The 25,577-nt window shown below is 41.3% G+C and overlaps 1 protein-coding gene across 1 annotated transcript in view; it reads right to left on the bottom strand.

Moving 5' to 3' along the window:
• Window positions 1–21,049, bottom strand: part of LOC139756732 (uncharacterized) — a 32,135-nt gene extending 11,086 nt beyond the window's left edge. Inside the window, exons 1-2 of the mRNA XM_071676443.1 lie at window positions 20,893–21,049; window positions 12,119–12,162 (exon numbers count right to left, since the gene is read on the bottom strand). Of these exons, the coding sequence (XP_071532544.1) occupies window positions 12,119–12,125 (7 nt within the window). The 5' untranslated portion in view covers window positions 12,126–12,162; window positions 20,893–21,049. The remainder of the gene's footprint in view (window positions 1–12,118; window positions 12,163–20,892) is intronic.
• Between the last annotated feature and the right edge of the window lie 4,528 nt (window positions 21,050–25,577).

Below are 25,577 nucleotides of genomic sequence, written 5' to 3'. Positions count from 1 at the left end.
AGTAGCGACAGGAATGGATGAAGGCAACCAAGTATAAATATGTACATGTGTATATACGTTTATGTCTGTGTATGTGTATGTTGATATGTATATGTATGTATATGTGCTGGTGACTGAGTTTGGTAAAGTGTGTGGAAGAAGAAAGTTAAGAGTAAATGTGAATAAGAGCAAGGTTATTAGGTACAGTAGGGGTGAGGGTCAAGTCAATTGGGAGGTGAGTTTGAATGGAGAAAAACTGGAGGAAGTGAAGTGTTTTAGATATCTGGGAGTGGATCTGTCAGCGGATGGAACCATGGAAGCGGAAGTGGATCATAGGGTGGGGGAGGGGGCGAAAATTTTGGGAGCCTTGAAAAATGTGTGGAAGTCGAGAACATTATCTCGGAAAGCAAAAATGGGTATGTTTGAAGGAATAGTGGTACCAACAATGTTGTATGGTTGCGAGGCGTGGGCTATGGATAGAGATGTGCGCAGGAGGATGGATGTGCTGGAAATGAGATGTTTGAGGAAAATGTGTGGTGTGAGGTGGTTTGATCGAGTAAGTAACGTAAGGGTAAGAGAGATGTGTGGAAATAAAAAGAGCGTGGTTGAGAGAGCAGAAGAGGGTGTTTTGAAATGGTTTGGGCACATGGAGAGAATGAGTGAGGAAAGATTGACCAAGAGGATATATGTGTCGGAGGTGGAGGGAACGAGGAGAAGAGGGAGACCAAATTGGAGGTGGAAAGATGGAGTGAAAAAGATTTTGTGTGATCGGGGCCTGAACATGCAGGAGGGTGAAAGGAGGGCAAGGAATAGAGTGAATTGGAGCGATGTGGTATACAGGGGTTGACGTGCTGTCAGTGGATTGAATCAAGGCATGTGAAGCGTCTGGGGTAAACCATGGAAAGCTGTGTAGGTATGTATATTTGCGTGTGTGGACGTGTGTATGTACATGTGTATGGGGGGGGGGGGGTTGGGCCATTTCTTTCGTCTGTTTCCTTGCGCTACCTCGCAAACGCGGGAGACAGCGACAAAGTATAAAAAAAAAAAAAAAAAAAATGGGGATTTATTCACATATATTGTGTGTGTATATGAGTGGATGGATCATTCTTCATCTGTTTCCTGCCACTGCCTCGCTCAAGCCAGAAACAGCGATTAAGTATAATAAATAAATAAATCTTTCTTTCTTTCAAAATATTCGCCATTTCCCGAATTAGCAAGGTAGCATTTACAACAGAGGACTGGGCCTCTGAGGGAACATCCTCACCTGGCCCCCTTCTCTGTTCCTTCTTTTGGAAAATTAAAAAAAAAAACGAAGGGAGGATTTCCAGCCCCCCCCGCTCCCTCCCCTTTTAGTCACCTTCTACGACATGCAGAGAATACGTGGGAAGTATTCTTTCTCCCCTATAAATTCATTAATACACACACACACACACACACACACACACACACATATATATATATATATATATATATATATATATATATATATATATATATATATATATATATATATATATATATATTTTTTGCTTTGTCGCTGTCTCCCGCGTTTGCGAGGTAGCGCAAGGAAACAGACGAAAGAAATGGCCCAATCCACCCCCATACACATGTATATACATACGTCCACACACGCAAAATATACATACCTACACAGCTTTCCATGGTTTACCCCAGATGCTTCACATGCCCCGATTCAATCCACTGACAGCACGTCAACCCCGGTATACCACATCGCTCCAATTCACTCTATTCCTTGCCCTCCTTTCACCCTCCTGCATGTTCAGGCCCCGATCACACAAAATCTTTTTCACTCCATCTTTCCACCTCCAATTTGGTCTCCCTCTTCTCCTCGTTCCCTCCACCTCCGACACATATATCCTCTTGGTCAATCTTTCCTCACTCATTCTCTCTATGTGCCCAAACCATTTCAAAACACCCTCTTCTGCTCTCTCAACCACGCTCTTTTTATTTCCACACATCTCTCTTACCCTTACGTTACTTACTCGATCAAACCACCTCACACCACACATTGTCCTCAAACATCTCATTTCCAGCACATCCATCCTCCTGCGCACAACTCTATCCATAGCCCATGCCTTGCAACCATACAACATTGTTGGAACCACTATTCCTTCAAACATACTCATTTTTGCTTTCCGAGATAATGTTCTCGACTTCCACACATTCTTCAAGGTTCCCAGAATTTTCGCCACCTCCCCCACCCTATGATCCACTTCCGCTTCCATGGTTCCATCCGCTGCCAGATCCACTCCCAGATATCTAAAACACTTCACTTCCTCCAGTTTTTCTCCATTCAAACTCACCTCCCAATTGACTTGACCCTCAACCCTACTGTACCTAATAACCTTGCTCTTATTCACATTTCCTCTTAACTTTCTTCTTTTTTTTTCGCTGTCTCCCGCGTTTGCGAGGTAGCGCAAGGAAACAGACGAAAGAAATGGCCCAACCCACCCCCATACACATGTATATACATACGTCCACACACGCAAATATATATACCTACACAGCTTTCCATGGTTTACCCCAGATGCTTCACATGCCTTGATTCAATCCACTGACAGCACGTCAACCCCGGTATACCACATCGCTCCAATTCATTCTATTCCTTGCCCTCCTTTCACCCTCCTGCATGTTCAGGCCCCAATCACACAAAATCTTTTTCACTCCATCTTTCCACCTCCAATTTGGTCTCCCTCTTCTCCTCGTTCCCTCCACCTCCGACACGTATATCCTCTTGGTCAATCTTTCCTCACTCATTCTCTCCATGTGACCAAACCATTTCAAAACACCCTCTTCTGCTCTTACAACCACGCTCTTTTTATTTCCACACATCTCTCTTACCCTTACGTTACTTACTCGATCAAACCACCTCACACCACACATTGTCCTCAAACATCTCATTTCCAGCACATCCATCCTCCTGCGCACAACTCTATCCATAGTCCACGCCTCGCAACCATACAACATTGTTGGAACCACTATTCCTTCAAACATACCCATTTTTGCTTTCCGAGATAATGTTCTCGACTTCCACACATTCTTCAAGGCTCCCAGAATTTTCGCCCCCTCCCCACCCTATGATCCACTTCCGCTTCCATGGTTCCATCCGCTGCCAGATCCACTCCCAGATATCTAAAACACTTCACTTCCTCCAGTTTTTCTTCATTCAAACTCACCTCCCAATATATCAAACCACCTCACACCACATATTGTCCTCAAACATCTCATTTCCAACACATCCACCCTCCCCTGCACAAGTCTATCTATAGCCCATGCCTTGCAACCATATAACATTGTTGGAACCATTATTCCTTCAAACATACCCACTTTTGCTTTCTGAGATAATGCTCTTGCCTTCCATAAATTTTTCAACACCCCCAGAACTTTCACCCCCTCCCCCACCCTGTGACTCACTTCTGATTCCATGGTTCCATCCACTGCCAAATCCACCCCCAGATATCTAAATATTTTTATTTATTTATTTTGCTTTGTCGCTGTCTCTCACGTTAGCAAGGCAGCGCAAGGAAACAGACGAAAGAATGGCCAAACCCACCCACATACACATGTATATACATACACATCCACACACGCAAATATACATACCTATACATCTCAATGTATACATATATATACACACACAGACATATACATATATATACATGTATATAATTCATACTGTCTGCCTTTATTCACTCCCATCGCTACCTCACCACACATGGAATAACAACACCCTCCCCCCTCATGTGTGCGAGGTAGCGCTAGGAAAAGACAACAAAGGCCCCATTCATTCACACTCAGTCTCTAGCTGTCATGTAATAATGCACCGAAACCACAGCTCCCTTTCCACATCCAGGCCCCACACAACTTTCCATGGTTTACCCCAGACACTTCACATGCCCTGGTTCACTCCACTGACAGCACGTTGACCCCGGTATACCACATTGTTCCAATTCACTCTATTCCTTGCACGCCTTTCACCCTCCTGCATGTTCAGGCCCCAATCACTCAAAATCTTTTCACTCCATCTTTCCACCTCCAATTTGGTCTCCCACTTCTCCTCGTTCCCTCCACCTCCGACACATATATCCTCTTGGTCAATCTTTCCACACTCATTCTCTCCATATGACCAAACCATTTCAAAACACTCTCTTCTGCTCTCTCAACCACACTCTTTTTATTACCACACAACTCTCTTACCCTATTATTACTTACTCAATCAAACCATCTCACACCACATATTGTCCTCAAACATCTCATTTTCAGCACATCCACCCTCCTGCACACAACTCTATTCATAGCCCACGCCTTGCAACCATACAACATTGTTGGAACCACTATTCCTTCATAAATAAATAAATAAATAAATTCCTTCATAAATAAATAAATAAATAAATAAAGAAATAAATAAATTCCTTCATAAATAAATAAAATACATATATGTATATATATCCCTGGGGATAGGGGAGAAAGAATACTTCCCACGTTTTCCCTGCATTTCGCAGAAGGCGGCTAAAAGGGGAGAGAGCAGGGGACTGGAAATCCTTCATTCTCGTTTTCTTTTAATTTTCCAAAAGGGGAGCAGAGTAGGGGGCTAAGTGAGGATATTTCCTCAAAGGCTCATTCCTCTGTTCTTAGCGCTACCTCACTAATGCAGGAGTGGGGTGCCTAAATGTGTGTGGATGTAACCAAGATGTGAAAAAAGGAGAGATAGGTAGTATGTTTGAGGAAAGGAACCTGGATGTTTTGGCTCTGAGTGAAACGAAGCTCAAGGGTAAAGGGGAAGAGTGGTTTGGGAATGTCTGGGGAGTAAAGTCAGGGGTTAGTGAGAGGACAAGAGCAAGGGAAGGAGTAGCAATACTCCTGAAACAGGAGTTGTGGGAGTATGTGATAGAGTGTAAGAAAGTAAATTCTCGATTAATATGGGTAAAACTGAAAGTTGATGGAGAGAGGTGGGTGATTATTGGTGCACATGCACCTGGGCATGAGAAGAAAGATCATGAGAGGCAAGTGTTTTGGGAGCAGCTGAATGAGTGTGTTAGTGGTTTTGATGCACGAGACCGGGTTATAGTGATGGGTGATTTGAATGCAAAGGTGAGTAATGTGGCAGTTGAGGGAATAATTGGTATACATGGGGTGTTCAGTGTTGTAAATGGAAATGGTGAAGAGCTTGTAGATTTATGTGCTGAAAAAGGACTGATGATTGGGAATACCTGGTTTAAAAAGCGAGATATACATAAGTATACTTATGTAAGTAGGAGAGATGGCCAGAGAGCTTTATTGGATTACGTGATAATTGACAGGCGTGCGAAAGAGAGACTTTTGGATGTTAATGTGCTGAGAGGTGCAACTGGAGGGATGTCTGATCATTATCTTGTGGAGGCTAAGGTGAAGATTTGTATGGGTTTTCAGAAAAGAAGAGTGAATGTTGGGGTGAAGAGGGTGGTGAGAGTAAGTGAGCTTGGGAAGGAGACCTGTGTGAGGAAGTACCAGGAGAGACTGAGTACAGAATGGAAAAAGGTGAAAACAATGGAAGTAAGGGGAGTGGGGGAGGAATGGGATGTATTTAGGGAATCAGTGATGGATTGCGCAAAAGATGCTTGTGGCATGAGAAGAGTGGGAGGTGGGTTGATTAGAAAGGGTAGTGAGTGGTGGGATGAAGAAGTAAGAGTATTAGTGAAAAAGAAGAGAGAGGCATTTGGACGATTTTTGCAGGGAAAAAATGCAATTGAGTGGGAGATGTATAAAAGAGACAGGAGGTCAAGAGAAAGGTGCAAGAGGTGAAAAAAAGGGCAAATGAGAGTTGGGGTGAGAGAGTATCATTAAATTTTAGGGAGAATAAAAAGATGTTCTGGAAGGAGGTAAATAAAGTGCGTAAGACAAGAGAGCAAATGGGAACTTCAGTGAAGGGCGCAAATGGGGAGGTGATAACAAGTAGTGGTGGTGTGAGAAGGAGATGGAGTGAGTATTTTGAAGGTTTGTTGAATGTGTTTGATGATAGAGTGGCAGATATAGGGTGTTTTGGTCGAGGTGGTGTGCAAAGTGAGAGGGTTAGGGAAAATGATTTGGTAAACAGAGAAGAGGTAGTGAAAGCTTTGCGAAAGATGAAAGCCAGCAAGGCAGCAGGTTTGGATGGTATTGCAGTGGAATTTATTAAAAAAGGGGGTGACTGTATTGTTGACTGGTTGGTAAGGTTATTTAATGTATGTATGACTCATGGTGAGGTGCCTGAGGATTGGCGGAATGCATGCATAGTGCCATTGTACAAAGGCAAAGGGGATAAGAGTGAGTGCTCTTACAAGGAGGGGAGGGTTTCTAGCCCCCCGCTCCCATCCCCTTTAGTCGCCTTCTACGACACATGAGGAATGCGTGGGAGGTATTCTTTCTCCCCTATCCCCTATACATTTGTATGTGGGTGGGTTGGGCCATTCTTTCGTCTGTTTCTTTGCGCTACCTCGCTAACGCGGGAGACAGCGACAAAGCAAAATAAAAAAAAGAATATAATATATATATTTTTTTTCATACATAATCGTCAATTCCCGCATTAGCGAGGTAGCGTTAAGAACAGAGGACTGAGCCTCAGAGGTAATAACGTCACTTGGCCCCATTGTGGGAGGGGAGGATTTCCAGCCCCCCGCTCCCTCCCCTTTTAGTCACCTTCTACGACACGCAGGGAATACGTGAGAAGTATTCTTTCTTCCCTATCCCCAGGGATATATATATATATATATATATATATATATATATATATATATATATATATATATATATATATATATATATTTCCCGCGTTAGCGAGGTAGCGTTAGGAACAGAGGACTGGGCCTTTTTTGGAATATCTTCACCTGGCCCCCTCTGTTCCTTCTTTTGGAAAATTAATAAAAAAACGAGAGGGGAGGATTTCCAGCCCCCCGCTCCCTTCCCTTTTAGTTGCCTTCTACGACACGCAGGGAATACGTGGAAAGTATTCTTAATCCCCTATCCCCAGGGATAAAATATATATATATATATATATATATATATATATATATATATATATATATATATATATATATATATATATATATATATTATTTATTTATATTTATTTTATTATACTTTGTCGCTGTCTCCCGCGTTTGCGAGGTAGCGCAAGGAAACAGACGAAAGAAATGGCCCAATCCCCCCCCATACACATGTATATACATACGTCCACACACGCAAATATACATACCTACACAGCTTTCCATGGTTTACCCCAGACGCTTCACATGCCTTGATTCAATCCACTGACAGCACGTCAACCCCGGTATACCACATCGCTCCAATCCACTCTATTCCTTGCCCTCCTTTCACCCTCCTGCATGTTCAGGCCCCGATCACACAAAATCTTTTTCACTCCATCTTTCCACCTCCAATTTGGTCTCCCTCTTCTCCTCGTTCCCTCCACCTCTGACATATATATTCTCTTGGTCAATCTTTCCTCACTCATTCTCTCCATGTGCCCGAACCATTTCAAAACACCCTCTTCTGCTCTCTCAACCACGCTCTTTTTATTTCCACACATCTCTCTTACCCTTACGTTACTTACTCGATCAAACCACCTCACACCACACATTGTCCTCAAACATCTCATTTCCAGCACATCCATCCTCCTGCGCACAACTCTATCCATAGTCCACGCCTCGCAACCATACAACATTGTTGGAACCACTATTCCTTCAAACATACCCACTTTTGCTTTCCGAGATAATGTTCTCGACTTCCACACATTCTTCAAGGCTCCCAGAATTTTCGCCCCCTCCCCCACCCTATGATCCACTTCCGCTTCCATGGTTCTATCCGCTGACAGATCCACTCCCAGATATCTAAAACACTTCACTTCCTCCAGTTTTTCTCCATTCAAACTCACCTCCCAATTGACTTGACCCTCAACCCTACTGTACCTAATAACCTTGCTCTTATTCACATTTACTCTTAACTTTCTTCTTTCACACACTTTACCAAACTCAGTCACCAGCTTCTGCAGTTTCTCACATGAATCAGCCACCAGCGCTGTATCATCAGCGAACAACAACTGACTCACTTCCCAAGCTCTCTCATCCCCAACAGACTTCATACTTGCCCCTCTTTCCAAAACTCTTGCATTTACCTCCCTAACAACTCCATCCATAAACAAATTAAACAACCATGGAGACATCACACACCCCTGCCGCAAACCTACATTCACTGAGAACCAATCACTTTCCTCTCTTCCTACACGTACACATGCCTTACATCCCCGATAAAAACTTTTCACTGCTTCTAACAACTTTCCTCCCACACCATATATTCTTAATACCTTCCACAGAGCATCTCTATCAACTCTATCATATGTCTTCTCCAGATCCATAAATGCTACATACAAATCCATTTGCTTTTCTAAGTATTTCTCACATACATTCTTCAAAGCAAACACCTGATCCACACATCCTCTACCACTTCTGAAACCACACTGCTCTTCCCCAATCTGATGCTCTGTACATGCCTTCACCCTCTCAATCAATATCCTCCCATATAATTTACCAGGAATACTCAACAAACTTATACCACTGTAATTTGAGCACTCACTCTTATCCTCTTTGCCTTTGTACAATGGCACTATGCACGCATTCCGCCAATCCTCAGGCACCTCACCATGAGTTATACATACATTAAATAACCTTACCAACCAGTCAACAATACAATATATATATATATATATATATATATATATATATATATATATATATATATATATATATATTTTTTTTTTCTTTTAAACTAATCACCATTTCCCGCATTAGCGAGGTAGCGTTAAGAACAGAGGACTGGGCCTTTTTTGGAATATCCTCACCTGGCCCCCTCTGTTCCTTCTTTTGGGGAAAAAAAAAAAAAAAACGAGAGGGGAGGCTTTCCAGCCCCCCGCTCCTTCCCCTTTTAGTCGCCTTCTACGACACGCAGGGAATACGTAGGAAGTATTCTTAATCCCCTATCCCCAGGGATAATATATATATATATATATATATATATATATATATATATATATATATATATTTTTTTTTTTTTTTTTTTTTATACTTTGTCGCTGTCTCCTGCGTTTGCGAGGTAGCGCAAGGAAACAGACGAAATAAATGGCCCAACCCCCCCCCCATACACATGTACATACACACGTCCACACACGCAAATATCCATACCTACACAGTTTTCCATGGTTTACCCCAGACGCTTCACATGCCTTGATTCACTCCAATGACAGCACGTCAACCCCTGTATACCACATCGCTCCAATTCACTCTATTCCTTGCCCTCCTTTCACCCTCCTGCATGTTCAGGCCCCGATCACACAAAATCTTTTTCACTCCATCTTTCCACCTCCAATTTGGTCTCCCTCTTCTCCTTGTTCCCTCCACCTCCGACACATATATCCTCTTGGTCAATCTTTCCTCACTCATTCTCTCCATGTGCCCAAACCATTTCAAAACACCCTTTTCTGCTCTCTCAACCACGCTCTTTTTATTTCCACACATCTCTCTTACCCTTACGTTACTTACTCGATCAAACCACCTCACACCACACATTGTCCTCAAACATCTCATTTCCAGCACATCCATCCTCCTGCGCACAACTCTATCCATAGCCCACGCCTCGCAACCATACAACATTGTTGGAACCACTATTCCTTCAAACATACTCATTTTTGCTTTCCGAGATAATGTTCTCGACTTCCACACATTTTTCAAGGCTCCCAAAATTTTCGCCCCCTCCCCACCCTATGATCCACTTCCGCTTCCATGGTTCCATCCGCTGACAGATCCACTCCCAGATATCTAAAACACTTCACTTCCTCCAGTTTTTCTCCATTCAAACTCACCTCCCAATTGACTTGACCCTCAACCCTACTGTACCTAATAACCTTGCTCTTATTCACATTTACTCTTAACTTTCTTCTTCCACACACTTTACCAAACTCAGTCACCAGCTTCTGCAGTTTCTCACATGAATCAGCCACCAGCGCTGTATCATCAGCGAACAACAACTGACTCACTTCCCAAGCTCTCTCATCCCCAACAGACTTCATACTTGCCCCTCTTTCCAGGACTCTTGCATTTACCTCCCTAACAACCCCATCCATAAACAAATTAAACAACCATGGAGACATCACACACCCCTGCCGCAAACCTACATTCACTGAGAACCAATCACTTTCCTCTCTTCCTACACGTACACATGCCTTACATCCTCGATATATATATATATATATATATATATATGGGTATGTTTGAAGGAATAGTGGTTCCAACAATGTTGTATGGTTGCGAGGCGTGGGCTATGGATAGAGTTGTGTGCAGGAGGATGGATGTGTTGGAAATGAGATGTTTGAAGACAATGTGTGGTGTGAGGTGGTTTGATCGAGTAAGTAACGTAAGGGTAAGAGAGATGTGTGGAAATAAAAAGAGCATGGTTGAGAGAGCAGAAGAGGGTGTTTTGAAGTGGTTTGGGCACATGGAGAGAATGAGTGAGGAAAGATTGACCAAGAGGATATACGTGTCGGAGGTGGAGGGAACGAGGAGAAGAGGGAGACCAAATTGGAGGTGGAAAGATGGAGTGAAAAAGATTTTGTGTGATCGGGGCCTGAACATGCAGGAGGGTGAAAGGAGGGCAAGGAATAGAGTGAATTGGAGCAATGTGGTATACCGGGGTTGACGTGCTGTCAGTGGATTGAATCAAGGCATGTGAAGCGTCTGGGGTAAACCATGGAAAGCTGTGTAGGTATGTATATTTGCGTGTGTGGACGTATGTATATACATGTGTATGGGGGTGGGTTGGGCCATTTCTTTCGTCTGTTTCCTTGCGCTACCTCGCAAACGCGGGAGACAGCGACAAAGTATAAAAAAAAAAAAAAAAAAAAAATATATATATATATATATATATATATATATATATATATATATATATATATATATATATATATATGAAGTCTGATGGGGATGAGAGAGCTTGGGAAGTGAGTCAGTTGTTGTTCGCTGATGATACAGCGCTGGTGGCTGATTCATGTGAGAAACTGCAGAAGCTGGTGACTGAGTTTGGTAAAGTGTGTGAAAGAAGAAAGTTAAGAGTAAATGTGAATAAGAGCAAGGTAATTAGGTACAGTAGGGTTGAGGGTCAAGTCAATTGGGAGGTAAGTTTGAATGGAGAAAACTGGAGGAAGTAAAGTGTTTTAGATATCTGGGAGTGGATCTGGCAGCGGATGGAACCATGGAAGCGGAAGAGGATCATAGGGTGGGGGAGGGGGCGAAAATACTGGGAGCCTTGAATAATGTGTGGAAGTCGAGAACATTATCTCGGAAAGCAAAAATGAGTATGTTTGAAGGAATAGTGGTTCCAACAATGTTGTATGGTTGCGAGGCGTGGGCTATGGATAGAGTTGTGCGCAGGAGGATGGATGTGCTGGAAATGAGATGTTTGAGGACAATGTGTGGTGTGAGGTGGTTTGATCGAGTAAGTAACGTAAGGGTAAGAGAGATGTGTGGAAATAAAAAGAGCATGGTTGAGAGAGCAGAAGAGGGTGTTTTGAAATGGTTTGGGCACATGGAGAGAATGAATGAGGAAAGATTGACCAAGAGGATATATGTGTCGGAGGTGGAGGGAACGAGGAGAAGAGGGAGACCAAATTGGAGGTGGAAAGATGGAGTGAAAAAGATTTTGTGTGATCGGGGCCTGAACATGCAGGAGGGTGAAAGGAGGGCAAGGAATAGAGTGAATTGGATCGATGTGGTATACCGGGGTTGACGTGCTGTCAGTTGATTGAATCAGGGCATGTGAAGCGTCTTGTGTGAACCATGGAAAGCTGTGTAGGTATGTATATTTGCGTGTGTGGACGTATGTATATACATGTGTATGGGGGGGGTTGGGCCATTTCTTTCGTCTGTTTCCTTGCGCTACCTCGCAAACGTGGGAGACAGCGACAAAGCAAAAAAAAAAAAAATATATATATATATATACTGCAACATACAATTAATTTTCATTTACGAAAATACTTTGCCACTCATTTCACAACATATGCTCTATATCAATTCTATAACAAAATACAATGCAACCAGCCTTTTATGATGTAACCTACCTGCCATGCTTAATCAGTTTCCAATCAGTATTCATGCACTCCATCTGTTGAGAGGTAAAAACCATAACTGATGAAGAGGTTAAACATTAAAAAAATTAGGCATAATTCTTAAAAGAGAATTATGAAACTAAATAAAAGAAGTAAATTTCCAAAACTGCAATGATATCGAACACGTACAGCACATTTTATAAAACAGAAGACAAACAGACTGTAATCCTGCTATAAAATGAGTAAATGCCATTCAGAACCTGCATGCCACTTACTTATACAGTAACCTATAATATACACAACTAAGTCAATCTAGTAAATGCAATATACAAGCCAAACTTTCAAAACAGGAACATATTGATGGCAACCCCTGATAAAAATCATATTTCAATTTGAAATTCTAATTCAAACTACAGTATATAATAGCAGGCATAGCATCCTTTCCTTTTCTTATGTAACAGAGGATTCACATAAACTATCAACTATCTAAATACAATGCAATTTTTGCTTTTCACTGTGCAATTACTAACATCATCTAATGTTTTATAGAAATAACATAAACATTTTGTCATTACAGGAGCAAGAAACAATCAATACTACATTTAACTGCAAACACCTTATGCAACTAAAGTACATATATCCTTGATAGAAAAGAATCAGACCTCTTCAGTAAATGAAAAAGGGTGAAACCTTTCTTCTGTCAGATGGCGAGGTAAACTAAATTTGAAAGGTGGAATTACAGATATGAACATAACATGATGATGCTCAATTTAAGACTCCTTTTGAAAAACTATGAGATGTTAAAAATAATGAGACTGGGGTAGGAGAAAAGACTGGTATAGAGTGTGCCCTAGAGATCCCAGCGCTGGATGATTCTTTCACTCCTTAAGAAATAAGGAAAGTGGTTATGAATATCAATACGATCTATGGTAGAACTTGTCTAGGCTTGGTGGATGTGTCTGGATATCTCTTGGTTAATATATCTTTCGACTGTAATATATCTTTTGACTGTGTTTAAAATGGTCTTTATAAGTATGTGCTACCCAGTGTCATGATGTCGAGTAAACTGGTAATATTATTCAAATCAGGTGATAAAACAGAGGGTGGATATATGTGTCGGAGGTGAAGGGAACGTGGGGAAGTGGGAGACCAAACTGGAGGTGGAAAGATGGAGTGAAAAAGATTTTGAGTGATTGGGGCTTGATCATGCAGGAGGGTGAAAGGCATGCAAGGAATAGAGTGAATTGGAACGATGTGGTATATCGGGGTCGACATGCTGTCAATGGATTGAACCAGGGCATGTGAAGCGTCTGGAGTAAACCATGGAAAGTTCTGTTGGGCCAGGATGTGGAAAGGGAGCTGTGGTTTCGGTGCATTATACATGACAGCTAGAGACTGAGTGTGAATGAATGTGGCCCTTGTTGTCTTTCCTAGCGCTACCTCACACACATGCGGGGGAGGAGCTTTCCATTTCATGTGTGGCAGGGTGGCGATGGGAATGGATAAGGGCAGACAGTATGAATAATGTACATGTGTATATTTGTATATGTCTGTGTGTGTATATACATGTATACGTTCAGATATATAGATATGTATATGCATGTGTGGACGTGTATGTATATACATGTGTATGTGGGTGAGTTGGGCCATTCTTTCGTCTGTTTCCTTGTGCTACCTCGCTAATGTGGGAGACAGCGACAAAGTATAATAAATAGATATAAATAATAATCTATTATGTGGACAAGAAGGGGAACTGTTTACAAATTTTATCAACAATAAAGCTATCCAATTTGTATAGACCTTCACTAATATTAAGGTTATAATTCTTTTTTTAATAACAGAAGATTCAATGATATTTCTTGTGGTAGTGAAGTTACTGTAAAGTTAATAACTGAGATGGCATTACTCCAGTCAATACAATGATCATAGTTTTTAACATGATTAAACATTAGGCATTTGATTCTTGTCCTGTTCTTATATACTATATTTATGCCTAATGCCTATCTATATATATATATATATATATATATATATATATATATATATATATTTATTTATTTATTTATTTATTATACTTTGTCGCTGTCTCCCGCAAGGTATGGGCTGTAATAGTGGCAGCCTTCCTCATTTTCACAGCTATATCGGCTTATTCACTCTTGCTATCTAAAGGATTGGATCCTTTATGGGCTATACCATTAGCCCTTAAATACTGTATGCGCTCAGAGTATGTGAAGATTGATACTCAACCTTTCTATTTGATGATAAGGTTTACAGGGGCAGCTCTAGGACTAGGTTTGGGATTATCATCAGACCAAAGGCAAGTAGTCCTGCATACCCCAAGAAATTTTATCCGCACAATCCTCACCATCAAGGGAGGGATTCTTATTGGAAGATTAGCATCAATGATTCAGGCAAGTTTACCGGCAGATGATCTGGTGCTGTTCCTGATGTTGTCCCTGGGCCTCAATATTGCCCTTCCCTTCATCATCATTGCTCTGCTGCCACATTTCCTCCTTACTGTCTACTATACAAACTAATGAATTAAAAGATATATATATATATATATATATATATATATATATATATATATATATATATATATATATATATATAGGCATATTCCTGGGGATATATGTATAGGCATATCCCTGGGGACAGGGGAGAAAGAATACTTCCCACGCATTCCTCATGTGTCGTAGAAGGCGACTAAAGGGGACGGGAGCGGGGGGCCAGAAACCCTCCCCTCCTTGTATTTTAACTTTCTAAAAGGGGAAACAGAAGGAGTCAACTGAGGAGTGCTCATCCTCCTCGAAGGCTCAGATTGGGGTGTCTAAATGTGTGCGGATGTAACCAAGATGAGAAAAAAGGAGAGATAGGTAGTATGTCTGAGGAAAGGAACCTGGATGTTTTGGCTCTGAGTGAAACGAAGCTCAAGGGTAAAGGGGAAGAGTGGTTTGGGAATGTCTTGGGAGTAAAGTCAGGGGTTAGTGAGAGGACAAGAGCAAGGGAAGGAGTAACACTACTCCTGAATCAGGAGTTGTGGGAGTATGTGATAGAGTGTAAGAAAGTAAATTCTAGATTGATATGGGTAAAACTGAAAGATGATGGATAGAGATGGGTGATTATTGGTGCATATGCACCTGGGCATGAGAAGAAAGATCATGAGAGGCAAGTGTTTTGGGAGCAGCTGAATGAGTGTGTTAGTGGTTTTGATGCAAGGGACCGGGTTATAGTGATGGGGGATTTGAATGCAAAGGTGAGTAATGTGGCAGTTGAGGGAATAATTGGTATACATGGACTGTTCAGTGTTGTAAATGGAAATGGTGAAGAGCTTGTAGATTTATGTGCTGAAAAAGGACTGGTGATTGGGAATACCTGGTTTAAAAAGAGAGATATACATAAGTATACGTATGTAAGTAGGAGAGATGGCCAGAGAGCGTTATTGGATTACATGTTAATTGATAGATGCATGAAAGAGAGACTTTTGGATGTTAATGTCCTGAGAGGTGCAACTGGAGGGATGTCTGATCATTATCTTGTGGAGGCGAAGGTGAAGATTTGTGGGGGTTTTCAGAAAAGAAGAGAGAATGTTGGGGTGAAGAGAGTGGTGAGAGTAAGTGAGCTTGGGAAGGAGACTTGTGTGAGGAAGTACCAGGAGAGACTGAGTACAGAATGGAAAAAGGTGAGAACAAAGGAGGTAAGGGGAGTGGGGGAGGAATGGGATGTATTTAGGGAAGCAGTGATGGATTGCGCAAAAGATGCTTGTGGCATGAGAAGCGTGGGAGGTGGGTTGAGTAGAAAAGGTAGTGAGTGGTGGGATGAAGGATGAAGAAGTAAGATTATTAGTGAAAGAGAAGAGAGAGACATTTGGACGATTTTTGCAGGGAAAAAATGCAAATGAGTGGGAGAGGTATAAAAGAAAGAGGCAGGAGGTCAAGAGAAAGGTGCAAGAGGTGAAAAAGAGGGCAAATGAGAGTTAGGGTGAGAGAGTATCATTAAATTTCAGGGAGAATAAAAAGATGTTTTGGAAGGAGGTAAATAAAGTGCATAAGACAAGGGAGCAAATGGGAACTTCAGTGAAGGGGGCTAATGGGGAGATGATAACAAGTAGTGGTGATGTGAGGAGATGGAGTGAGTATTTTGAAGGTTTGTTGAATGTGTTTGATGATAGAGTGGCAGATATAGGGTGTTTTGGTCGAGGTGGTGTGCAAAGTGAAAGGGTTAGGGAAAATGATTTGGTAAATAGAGAAGAGGTAGTAAAAGCTTTACAGAAGATGAAAGCCAGCAAGGCAGCAGGTTTGGATGGTAATGCAGTGGAATTTATCAAAAAGGGGGTGACTGTATTGTTGACTGGTTGGTAAGGTTATTTAATGTATGTATGACTCATGGTGAGGTGCCTGAGGATTGGCAGAATGCTTGCATAGTGCCATTGTACAAAGGCAAAGGGGATAAGAGTGAGTGCTCAAATTATAGAGGTATAAGTTTGTTGAGTATTCCCTGCGTGTCGTAGAAGGCGACTAAAAGGGAAGGGAGCGGGGGGCTGGAAATCCTCCCCTCTCGTTTTTTTTTTTTTTTTTTTAATTTTCCAAAAGAAGGAACAGAGAAGGGGGCCAGGTGAGGATATTCCCTCAAAGGCCCAGTCCTCTGTTCTTAACGCTACCTCGCTATCGCGGGAAATGGCGAATAGTATGAAAAAAAAAAAAAAAAAAAAAATGAAAGTTTGTTGAGTATTCCTGGTAAATCATATGGGAGGGTATTGACTGAGAGGGTGAAGGCATGTACAGAGCATCAGATTGGGGAAGAGCAGTGTGGTTTCAGAAGTGGTAGAGGATGTGTGGATCAGGTGTTTGCTTTGAAGAATGTATGTGAGAAATACTTAGAAAAACAAATGGATTTGTATGTAGCATTTATGGATCTGGAGAAGGCATATGATAGAGTTGATAGAAATGCTCTGTGGAAGGTTTTAAGAATATATGGTGTGGGAGGCAAGTTGTTAGAAGCAGTGAAAAGTTTTTATCGAGGATGTAAGGCATGTGTACGTGTAGGAAGAGAGGAAAGTGATTGGTTCTCAGTGAATGTAGGTTTGCGGCAGGGGTGTGTGATGTCTCCATGGTTGTTTAATTCTTTTATGGATGGGGTTGTTAGGGAGGTGAATGCAAGAGTTTTGGAAAGAGGGGCGAGTATGCAGTCTGTTCTGGATGAGAGATCTTGGGAAGTGAGTCAGTTGTTGTTCGCTGATGATACAGCGCTGGTGGCTGATTCATGTAAGAAACTGCAGAAGCTGGTGACTGAGTTTGGTAAAGTGTGTGAAAGAAGAAAGTTAAGAGTAAATGTGAATAAGAGTAAGATTATTAGGTACAGTAGGGTTGAGGGTCAAGTCAATTGGGAGGTAAGTTTGAATGGAGAAAAACTGGAGGAAGTAAAGAGTTTTAGATATCTGGGAGTGGATCTGGCAGCGGATGGAACCATGGATGTGGAAGTGAATCATAGGGTGGGGGAGGGGGCAAAAATTCTGGGAGCCTTGAAGAATGTTTGGAAGTCGTGAACATTATCTCGGAAAGCAAAAATGGGTATGTTTGAAGGAATAGTGGTTCCAACAATGTTGTATGGTTGCGAGGCGTGGGCTATGGATAGAGTTGTGCGCAGGAGGGTGGATGTGCTGGAAATGAGATGTTTGAGGACAATATGTGGTGTGAGGTGGTTTGATCGAGTAAGCACTGTAAGGGTAAGAGAGATGTGTGGAAATAAAAAGAATGTGGTTGAGAGAGCAGAAGAGGGTGTTTTGAAATGGTCTGGTCACATGGAGAGAATGAGTGAGGAAAGATTGACCAAGAGGATATATGTGTCAGAGGTGGAGGGAACGAGGAGAAGTGGGAGACCAAATTGGAGATGGAAAGATGGAGTGAAAAAGATTTTGAGTGATCGGGGCCTGAACATGCAGGAGGGTGAAAGGCGTGCAAGGAATAGAGTGAATTGGAACGATGTGGCATACCGGGGTCGACGTGCTGTCAATGGATTGAACCAGGGCATGTGAAGCGTCTGGGGTAAACCATGGAAAGTTGTGTGGGGCCTGGATGTGGAAAGGGAGCTGTAGTTTCGATGCATTATTACATGACAGCTAGAGACTGAGTGTGAACGAATGGGGCCTTTGGTGTCTTTTACTAGCGCTACCTTGCACACATGAGGGGGGAGGGGGTTGTTATTCCATGTGTGGCGAGGTGGCGATGGGAACAAATAAAGGCAGACAGTATGAATTATGTACATGTGTATATATGTATATGTCTGTGTGTGTATATATATGTGTACATTGGGATGTATAGGTATGTATATTTGCGTGTGTGGACGTGTATGTATATACATGTGTATGTGGGCGGGTTGGGCCATTCTTTCGTCTGTTTCCTTGCGCTACCTCGCTAACGCGGTAGACAGCAACAAAGCAAAATAAATAAAATAAATAAATAGGCATACGAGAAGTGGGAGACCAAATTGGAGGTGGAAAGATGGAGTGAAAAAGATTTTGAGTGATCAGGGCCTAAGCATGCAGGAGGGTGAAAGACGGGCAAGGAATAGAGTGAACTGGATCGATGTGGTATACTGGGGTCGACGTGCTGTTAATGGATTGAATCAGGGCATGTGAAGCATCTGGGGTAAACCATGGAAAGTTCTGTGGGGCCTGGATGTGGAAAGGGAGCTGTGGTTTCGGGCATTATTGCATGACAGCTAGAGACTGAGTGTGAACGAATGGGGCCTTTGTTGTCTTTTCCTAGCGCTACCTTGCACACATGAGGGGGGAGGGGGATGTTATTCCATGTGTGGCGAGGTGGCGAGGGGAATGAATAAAGGCAGACAGCGTGAATTGTGTGCATGTGTATATATGTATGTGTCTGTGTGTGTATATATCTGTGTACATTGAGATGTATGGGTATGTATATTTGCGTGTGTGGTTGTGTATGTATATACATGTGTATGGGGATGGGTTGGGCCATTTCTTTTGTCTGTTTCCTTGCGCTACCTTGCAAACGCGGGACAGCAGCGACAAAGCATAATATAAAATATAATATATATATATATATATATATATATATATATATATATATATATATATATATATATATATATATATTATTCAATGTGGAGTGTTTAATATTAAACAGCTCAGAAACATGGTTAACCACACAACCAGTTAGGATAATCAGACAGTATAATAAGCTGATCAAATGTGTAATGGGAGCTTGAAGTAATATGTGTATGAATTTGCATTTTGTTGAATCATGGAAACCTACTAGTGCAATATGTAATCTCTATGAGGAGCAAACGATTCCTAGAATCTTAGCTTCAATACAATAATGCTGAATAGCCTTTCTACAATATATACAATGCATGTAAAAGAAAATATTCCAGCATTTAAATTTAGGTGAAAAGCTCTAGATTTTGACAGTACAAATGATCCAATGAGTAATATAAGGAAGACAACTGTCAACAAGCCAGACTCTACAATTAAATATGTAGAGCACAGATCTAAGTTAAACCTTAAATTAGCAATTCATAACAAAAATTCTAGTAAGAACTTTATACCTGACTACATTCATACATCATTCACAAGACTGATGTCACATGACCTGAGAATTGAAACAGGTAGAAGTTGGGCAATGGTAGAATTAAGGTCGTGCTTGAGTGATGGGGAAAAAGTATAGGAGTGTCATGTGTTGTCTGACTGTCCTTTATCCAATGGCCATCAGTCATTTTGGAAGGTTGAACTTTTTCCTCTCCTAATGACCTTTAATCCATGGTGCTTTGTGTAAATATACTTATGAAGTATTACATATGTAAAAGTTATTATGTTAGAAGTGATATAACCCTAAACGTTATTTCCATTTTTTCTGAAGATAGATGAGCACTGCATATCAATAACATCAAGAAATAATAAGTCAACTTGTGAGCTTTTACTGACTACTGATAAATGCAATGTATATATTGCAACCCCTAATATTTTACAACTGCATATTTTCTGGACAAAAACAATGTGTTGATTTACCTAGGCATCTTGTGCAATTTTGTATGTCAATAAACTTACTATCACTGAAATTTAAGAAAAAAGAGATAAGTGGTACAACTGATGAAATCAATAAAGTCATATCTTTCATTAATTTGTATTGGTACATTAAGAAATTACCTCATTAAAATTGTTTTATTAGTTAAATTACCCTTTGCTGTGTATGGTCTGGCAGAGTTAGGTTAGCTTTGGTGTCATCAAATGCAATGGCCTAACCTAAATTAGAATGTTTATAACTACCTTGGATCTGTGATTTATTCTAATGCATTACATATATTTCTACCCAACTATTTCCCTTTGCTTCTCAGCTCTACCTATGTTGTTGGGAACTCGTTGGTTGTTTAGAGTTGTAGTTTTTTAAGTGTCATTCCATTCTATCTCACGTTTTAGAGATGTATATCAGAGAGACGAAATCGATAAATTACCCCTTAACACTTCAAATGGGCTAAACAATGACCAATCAACGCACATCATTAAGCCTTACGATCCTAATTACTAAAATTAAAGCTTTAATGTATGCATTTAAGTGAACAATAGGCAGAGGAACACACTTAAGTCATCTAGAGACCATAATATCTTACTGACTCACAAGTCACGATTAAAATACGTGAATAAATAACCTTGGCACACGACCTAAGGTGACACAGGCCGACAAGACCAAAAGTTTTTTTACCCCACCTCCAAAGACAATACACCTCCGCCTGCAACACTCCCCACAGGAGCATCTGCTTACATAAAAATTGAGGCAACATCTAGTTTCTATTCATTCCCACGGAACAGTAATTCCGACTCGGTGACTAGGAGAATCCCTGGTAAGAAGAAGACAAATCTCGGAAGCCTACAAGGTCGCACACACACGATGTAAACAAAACTACCATTAGACCTCAGTCAAATGAGCTCTACTTGTCATTATCAAATACATTAATTAAATAATTCAACCACAAATTCTAAAAACAACCTGAAATATAACAATCTTGAAAATACTAGGGATATTCTCAATTAAAAGTTATATTTAATTCTAATGTACTTCTTATTTTCAAATACTCGTTAGGAGGTAGGACGCCATGCCAGATGAAAATTTTTTACTTCTTAGACATAGCAAGAATGGCCAGAATCCCATCATGACTAACTTTAGCGATTACAACATAATATCTGAATCCACTTGAAATATAATATCGACTATGCATATTCGCTGGACATTACGAAGATATTCTGGCACAAATGAGATATTCTGTATTGATTTGTACACTTGGCAACGCGGGTCGGCTGTGTGTATGGCTGGCCTGAGAACACCTTACCACCATCCATGAAATAAATCAATATAATTAATTTACACGGATTTTCTCCAGAGTTTGGCTACTCTAATGAGGCTATCAGTTTTGACTAGAGAAAATATGCCGAGGAAAGATGCCCATGGTTGCGGGCAATCATTTTATCAAATGATAAATTATCGCACTACTTCACGGCGCACACCAGAACGGGCGCAAATTATAAATATATATTTGGGCGTTTGACGATCCACGGCTTCTCTAATATGAATTAGTATGGTGATCTACACAGTAAGTAATCATACAAATCTAACTGATAACGAATGATTAGGATTCTTAAGGGATGTTACTGCAATAATATCTAATTAATTTTTTTTTCATCTGCCTTGTGGTGTGTTCAACAGTATCGTGGCATTATTGAAGAGCACGAAAATAACATTTATTCTTACGTATATATATATATATATATATATATATATATATATATATATATATATATATATATATATATATATATATATATATATATATGGAGATGGAAAGACGAAACGAAATATTTTTAAGTGATTTGGGCTTGAACATGCAAGAGGGTGAGAGGCATGCACAGGACAGGGTAAATTGGAACAATACTGTTTAGAAGAGACAACGTGCTGTCAATGGACCGAACCTGGGCATGTGAAACTGTCAGAAGAAACCATGGAAACGTCTGTATGGCCTGGTTACAGATATGGGGCTGCAGTTTCGCTTCACTGCACATGAAAGCTTGAGAATGGATGTGTGCGAATAAAGCCTTTCTTCGTCTGGTCTTGGCGCTACCTCGTTAATGTAGGAAACGGCAAACAAGATTGAAAAAGATAAATCTATATGAACATTACTCTTTGGTTGAAATTCCAACTACGAGAAAATGATAATAGCAAGCCCCAGGAGTGAAAACTCCTTATAAGATGGCCTTATATACTATAGTATTCTGGTATATTTTCGTCATTTCGCCATAGGAGCAATTGCAGCCAAGCGGTATATAATCTAAGGGGTGGTAACTTCGCTGACATGACATTGTCCTGTTTTCAGCACTTTACCTCGGTCTTACAAACACGACCCCCTACACATATTCATTATCATTCTTTGGTAAACTCATGTCCTTATCACTTTTTTTGGGAGGGTTGTTTTATTACTGTAGTATGTTCTTTCATTTCACAGCAGAGAAAGAGTATATTGCGTAAATACAAAGCAGATCTATGTTTGGGAGGTCGAAATGGTAGTAGGAGTGCTAAGGATAAATCATTTTTACATTGGTGGTTACGTCTCTTTTCTTTTCATATCAATTTTTGTTATAACAGCTAATGTGAACACAACCAATTTACATGGCAAAAACTCTATAATTTCCTATATTTTGGCATAAGTCGAAGATTTTCTTAAATCCTAGGCTATGGTGCTGAGCGTACTCAGTCCCTGTGACTATGAGCTATGTTGAAATAATTTCCCTTGCCTTTTCTGAAACAAATTGATTGCCATAATTTGAGTGTTGAGCAAATATGTCGACTAGTTGATAAATGGTTATGGCGGATATGAAGAAGGCTTACCATACGACTAATTTGCATATCTATAAGATATTCTGACGGACTGTAGTGTAGTGGAGTGCCTTCACTTCTGAAAAGGAATGATAACTAACTCGTTTAATGTTAATGGAGGAAAATATCTAGAGCGAGGAAGGGAATCCTACAGTGTCCCCTTCAGTGTAAACCATTTTTTTTAAATTCCGTTTTCTTTCCATAATCACATTATCAAACACAAACTCCAGAAAAACTCAGACCTTTACTTTTCCTTGTTTGGGGAGACTTCGACAGTATATACAGTCATCTATTACATGTACATCAATGCTTTGTAATTTTTTCAAGAGAAAATCGTCGACATGACAGGGGTAAACCTTGGATTTGAATTGAAAATAACATAGGAAAAAGCGAGAAGCAAGGAGAGGGTGTTCAAAGTGACTGCAGAATACCAAAGTGCTTTTTGACTTAATCTCTGTCGACCTTATGATTACCTTACACCGTTTTTGCCTCATTATAATTCCCTTTAAAGTTTCCGTACTCATTCGTTACTCCGTTTTCCCCGCTGGTCAGACTATGAGATGCCAATTTCATTAAGGGACTTTAAAATGTTTTTCCTATAATTTTTTTAGACTGAATTATTCTGGTTATTCATCGTAAATGTTCAATATTTCTTCTTTTTTCCTCTTTTTATTTCTAGATATAGGGAAACCCCATCTCCCTCCTTTACAACTGAAAAGGAATACGATATACGCACCTGACGCCATTTAATAACTGAACAATGTAATGGTGTGAAGTTAGACCTACTTTTCAAAGCAATTTGTTTATGAAGGTAATCAATTGTAAGATATACCTGATCTGTTTATCATCTATCGATGGCCTGCAGGAGCTACTCCGTTATAACAACAGACATGGCTAAAGGAACCTTAAAGGGATCGACCTTCATAAGTGACGCATTCACGGGCCGACCCAGGGTCAAGTGCATAGGTTCGAATCCGGGTTGCGACAGTCGGCCCACAGTCAACCCAGCTGTTCATCCACCCATAGGGGGTTGGTCGATAAAATGGGTACCTGGCTCAGATATATATATATATATATATATATATATATATATATATATATATATATATATATATATATATATATATATATATATAGCTTTAATGGGATGGCCTTGATTCGGGCCTCAGCTGCCCGTGCCGTCTTAGCTAACATAAAAAAAAACGCAAGACACAGTGAGAATATTCATGCAGTGAACTTATGAAAGAACAAAGTATGCAATGGCAATCTTTTCTCTGACCTTATATCATTACGGGTCACACACACACACACACACACACACACACACACACACACACACACACATACACACTAAGTGAAGACAGTGTTAATAAATCAAAATTTATATGACGAAGTACGAGCGACGGGGGGGCCGCCCCACGAGTGCTGAACTCCCTCCCTGCACAATACAATGAGATCAGAACACACAGGAAACTATTAAAAGACTTCGACCAACCACAGAGATAAGTGCTCAATAGGTTCCTGCTTTGTATACACACGCGACTCATGAAGGTGAACGCCACCAGAAAGCGAAAGATGAAGATCGTTCACTAAACCATCTTGCATCAAAGCAAATCGACTTAATGAGGCTGGAGGGAGTGACTGGGCCTCTCATTAGAACACCCCCTTCGGCGGGAGGCGAAGGAGGCACAATGGAGACTACGATGCCCTGCGTGTGTCGTGGGCAGGGGCACGCACGTCACGTGACCAGCCCTGCCGTTGGTCGATGGAGGGAGAGAGAGAGAGAGAGAGAGAGAGAGAGAGAGAGAGAGAGAGAGAGAGAGAGAGAGAGGAAATGTTGCCAGGGGTCGTCAGCGACCTGAGGGCGCTAACTCATCCGTTCAAGAAAGAATGTGGATGATGAAGAATGTGGATGATGAAGAATGTGGATGATGAAGAATGTGGATGATGAAGAATGGAGGAGGAAGTGAGCAGGAGGGAGGATATACCTCTGGGAGATAGGGTAGAGCCCTGAGGAGAGACAGGGTAGAGCCCTGGGGAGAGACAGGATAGAGCCCTGAGGAGAGACATAGTAGAGCCTTGGGGAGAGACAGGATAGAGCTCTGGGGAGAGACAGGGTAGAGCCCTGAGGAGAGACAGGGTAGAGCTCTGAGGAGCGACAGGGTAGAGCCCTGGGGAGAGACAGGATAGAGCCCTGGGGAGAGACATAGTAGAGCCCTGGGGAGAGAGATAGGATAGAGCCCTGGGGAGAGACAGGGTAGAGCCCTGGGGAGAGACAGGGTTGAGCCCTGGGGAGAGACAGGGTAGAGCCCTGAGGAGACAGGGTAGAGCCTTGAGGAGCGACAGGGTAGAGCCCTGAGGCTCGGGAGAGACAGGATAGAGCCCTGGGGAGAGACATAGTAGAGCCCTGGGGAGAGACATAGTAGAGCCCTGGGGAGAGACATAGTAGAGCCCTGGGGAGAGACAGGATAGAGCCCTGGGGAGAGACAGGATAGAGCCCTGAGGAGAGACAGGGTAGAGCCCTGAGGAGAGACATAGTAGAGCCCTGGGGAGAGACAGGGTAGAGCTCTGAGGAGCGACAG

This window comes from Panulirus ornatus, chromosome 23 (genome assembly GCF_036320965.1).
Source record: "Panulirus ornatus isolate Po-2019 chromosome 23, ASM3632096v1, whole genome shotgun sequence".
Classification (NCBI taxonomy): domain Eukaryota; kingdom Metazoa; phylum Arthropoda; class Malacostraca; order Decapoda; family Palinuridae; genus Panulirus; species Panulirus ornatus.
Note: the sequence above shows the minus strand (reverse complement) of the source record. Positions and strands in the feature narration are given on the sequence as shown.